The sequence below is a fragment of the Arachis stenosperma genome, chromosome 9, assembly GCF_014773155.1.
Source record: "Arachis stenosperma cultivar V10309 chromosome 9, arast.V10309.gnm1.PFL2, whole genome shotgun sequence".
Classification (NCBI taxonomy): domain Eukaryota; kingdom Viridiplantae; phylum Streptophyta; class Magnoliopsida; order Fabales; family Fabaceae; genus Arachis; species Arachis stenosperma.
In genome coordinates, this window is record NC_080385.1 from 123,426,657 (window position 1) to 123,429,588 (window position 2,932).

Genomic DNA, 2,932 nt, shown 5'->3' on the forward strand with positions numbered 1-2,932 from the left:
ATGCAGGAGCTACGCCACAGAGTCCAGAACCTAGAACGACAACTAGCCGATCGGGAGCGGGATGCACGGTCTACCGATCCCAGCTATACCCCATCTCCCGGGAGCGAAGAAGAAGACTCTCACCGAAGCCGCCCGCGGCGTGCATCCGCATCCCGGACGGAAGCGGAGAGCACGCGGGAAGAGTCACCCATAATGAGAAGAAGAAATGACACGATCATCTACTCCCGCGGCAGACCAACCCGCCGAGCAGCAAGAGGTCGCGAAGACGGGGAAGGAAGATCCGAGAGAACACGACAACCCGTGATAATGGGCGTCACCCCGTTCCACCGATCTATCCTCGAGGTCCGGTTGCCGAAACACTTTGACAAACCAACGGACATGAGGTACGACGGAACCCAGGACCCTCTAGAACACCTCACGGCCTTTGAGGCCAGGATGAATCTGGAGGGAGTGGGGGACGAAGTAAGATGCCGCGCCTTCCCAGTAACCCTGGCAGGGCCAGCGATCAGATGGTTTAACGGCCTCCCACAAGGTTCCATATACAGCTTCTCAGACATCAGCCGTGCATTCCTGGCCCAGTTTACAACGCGGATCGCGAAGGCCAAGCACCCTATCAACCTTCTAGGGGTAACCCAGAGACAAGGGGAACCGACGAGGAGATACTTGGATCGGTTCAACGACGAATGCTTGGAAATCGACGGCTTAACCGACTCGGTGGCCAGTCTCTGCCTAACAAACGGCCTCCTCAACGAGAACTTCCGAAAACACCTTACCACGAAACCGGTTTGGACAATGCATGAAATCCAGACGGTTGCCAAGGAGTACATAAACGATGAGGAAGTCAGCCGAGTCGTGGCTGCCAATAAGCGGCAGTCCGGCTACAGCCAGGCTCGGCAACCCGGTGACGGAGAGAGAGCAAAAGAAAAATCCAGGGAGGAGGCATCAAACAAAGCACCTAGATCGTTCCCTCGGGTCGGGAAGTTTACTAACTACACTTCACTCATTCTCCCCATCGTGGAAGTCTACCAGCAAATAGCAGAGAAGAGAATTCTTCCGAAGCCCCGACCACTTAAGGACCGAACGGGAGGAAACAAGAACCTTTATTGTGATTACCACAAGGGTTATGGTCATCAAACGCAGGACTGTTTTGACCTGAAGGATGCGCTGGAACAAGCGATAAGGGAAGGAAAGCTAGCAGCGTTCTCCCATCTCATCAGGGAGCCGAGGAGACGTTATCGCGATCAAGACGAGGAAGGCAAAGCCCGTTCGGCTAAGCGGCGACAAGAACCCGAAGACAGAGACCACGACCTCACCGTGATAAACGTGGTAACGGCAAAAAATGCCGCGCCAAAATCCCGATCGGCACACAAGAAAGACGCTAAGGTCCTGACGATCTCATCCCTGCCGGTGCAAGGCTCTAAGAAACCTCCATCCATTTCTTTCGGCCCGGAAGACCAATGGTTCAGCGACGCCCCGGAAAACCCCCCCATGGTCATAACGGCCAGAGTGGGAACCGGCCTCGTCAAACGGATCCTCGTCGACACAGGAGCTGATTCAAATATCATGTTCCGCAACGTGTTCGACGCACTAGGGCTAAAGGATGCCGACCTGACGACTCACCAACACGGGGTTATCGGGCTAGGCGATCACTTCATCAAACCGGACGGAGTCATATCCCTACCAATCTCGGTGGGGCAAATCCAAGGCCGAAGATCGGCGATGGCCGAGTTCGTAATCCTCCGAGATTCCACAGCCTACAACATCATTTTGGGAAGAAAAACAATCAACGATTTTGAAGCCATAATCAACACCAAGCTGCTAGTTATGAAGTTCGTTACCGATGACGGATCCATAGGCACCATAAGGGGAGACCTCGAGACGGCGGTCGCTTGTGACAACGCCAGCCTTTCCCTTCGAAAGAAGTCCAAGGAAGCATCCGGCGTGTTCCTAGCCGACCTTGATGCCAGAGTAGAGGACAGGACGAGGCCAGAACCAGAAGGGGACCTGGAGAAGTTTAGAATCGGTGACGAAGAGGAAAAGTTCACATTCGTTAACAAGAACCTCCCACATGAGCTGAAGGAACCTTTGATTGAAATGATAAGGGCCAACAGGGACTTGTTCGCCTGGACACCAGCCGACATGCCGGGCATAGATCCAAAAATCATCTCACATCATCTAGCCGTCAAGGCGGAAGCACGCCCAGTGGCTCAGCGAAGGAGAAAGATGTCAGCGGAAAGGGCAGAGGAGGTAGCCAAGAAAACGGCCAGCCTCCTAGAAGCAGGCTTCATACGGGAAGTGGACTACTCGACATGGCTCTCGAATGTGGTATTGGTGAGAAAACACAACGGCAAGTGGAGAATGTGCGTGGGCTACTCTGACCTTAACAAAGCATGCCCCAAAGATTGCTTCCCCCTCCCCAACATAGATGCACTCGTCGACGCCGCGGCGGGATACCGGTATCTAAGTTTCATGGACGCCTACTCCGGTTACAATCAGATACCGATGCACCGTCCCGACGAAGACAAGACGGCGTTCATAACGCCAGGAGGAACTTTTTGCTATAAGGTAATGCCATTCGGCTTGAAAAATGCGGGGGCAACATATCAAAGGCTGATGAACAGGATATTCCACGACCTCATAGGGAAAACAGTTGAAGTTTACGTGGACGACATCCTGGCAAAAACAACACGACCTGACGACCTCTTGAACGACCTGGCAAGTGTATTTGCATCCCTCCGTCAACACGGTATGAGGCTGAACCCCCTCAAGTGTGCCTTCGCCATGGAAGCCGGCAAGTTCCTAGGATTTATGATAACTCAGAGAGGGGTAGAAGCTAACCCGGAGAAATGCCAGGCAATACTCCAGATGAAGAGCCCGGGTTGCATCAAGGACGTCCAGAGGTTGGCAGGACGGTTGACCTCACTATCCCGAT

At 53.6% G+C, this 2,932-nt stretch overlaps 1 protein-coding gene across 1 annotated transcript; it reads left to right on the plus strand.

Moving 5' to 3' along the window:
* LOC130949893 (uncharacterized) lies at positions 1-2,464 on the plus strand. Its single transcript, XM_057878498.1, has 2 exons — positions 1-2,331; positions 2,426-2,464. The coding sequence occupies exons 1-2, from the start codon at positions 1-3 to the stop codon at positions 2,462-2,464; spliced, it is 2,370 nt and encodes a 789-aa protein (XP_057734481.1).
* Positions 2,465-2,932: the final 468 nt, after the last annotated feature.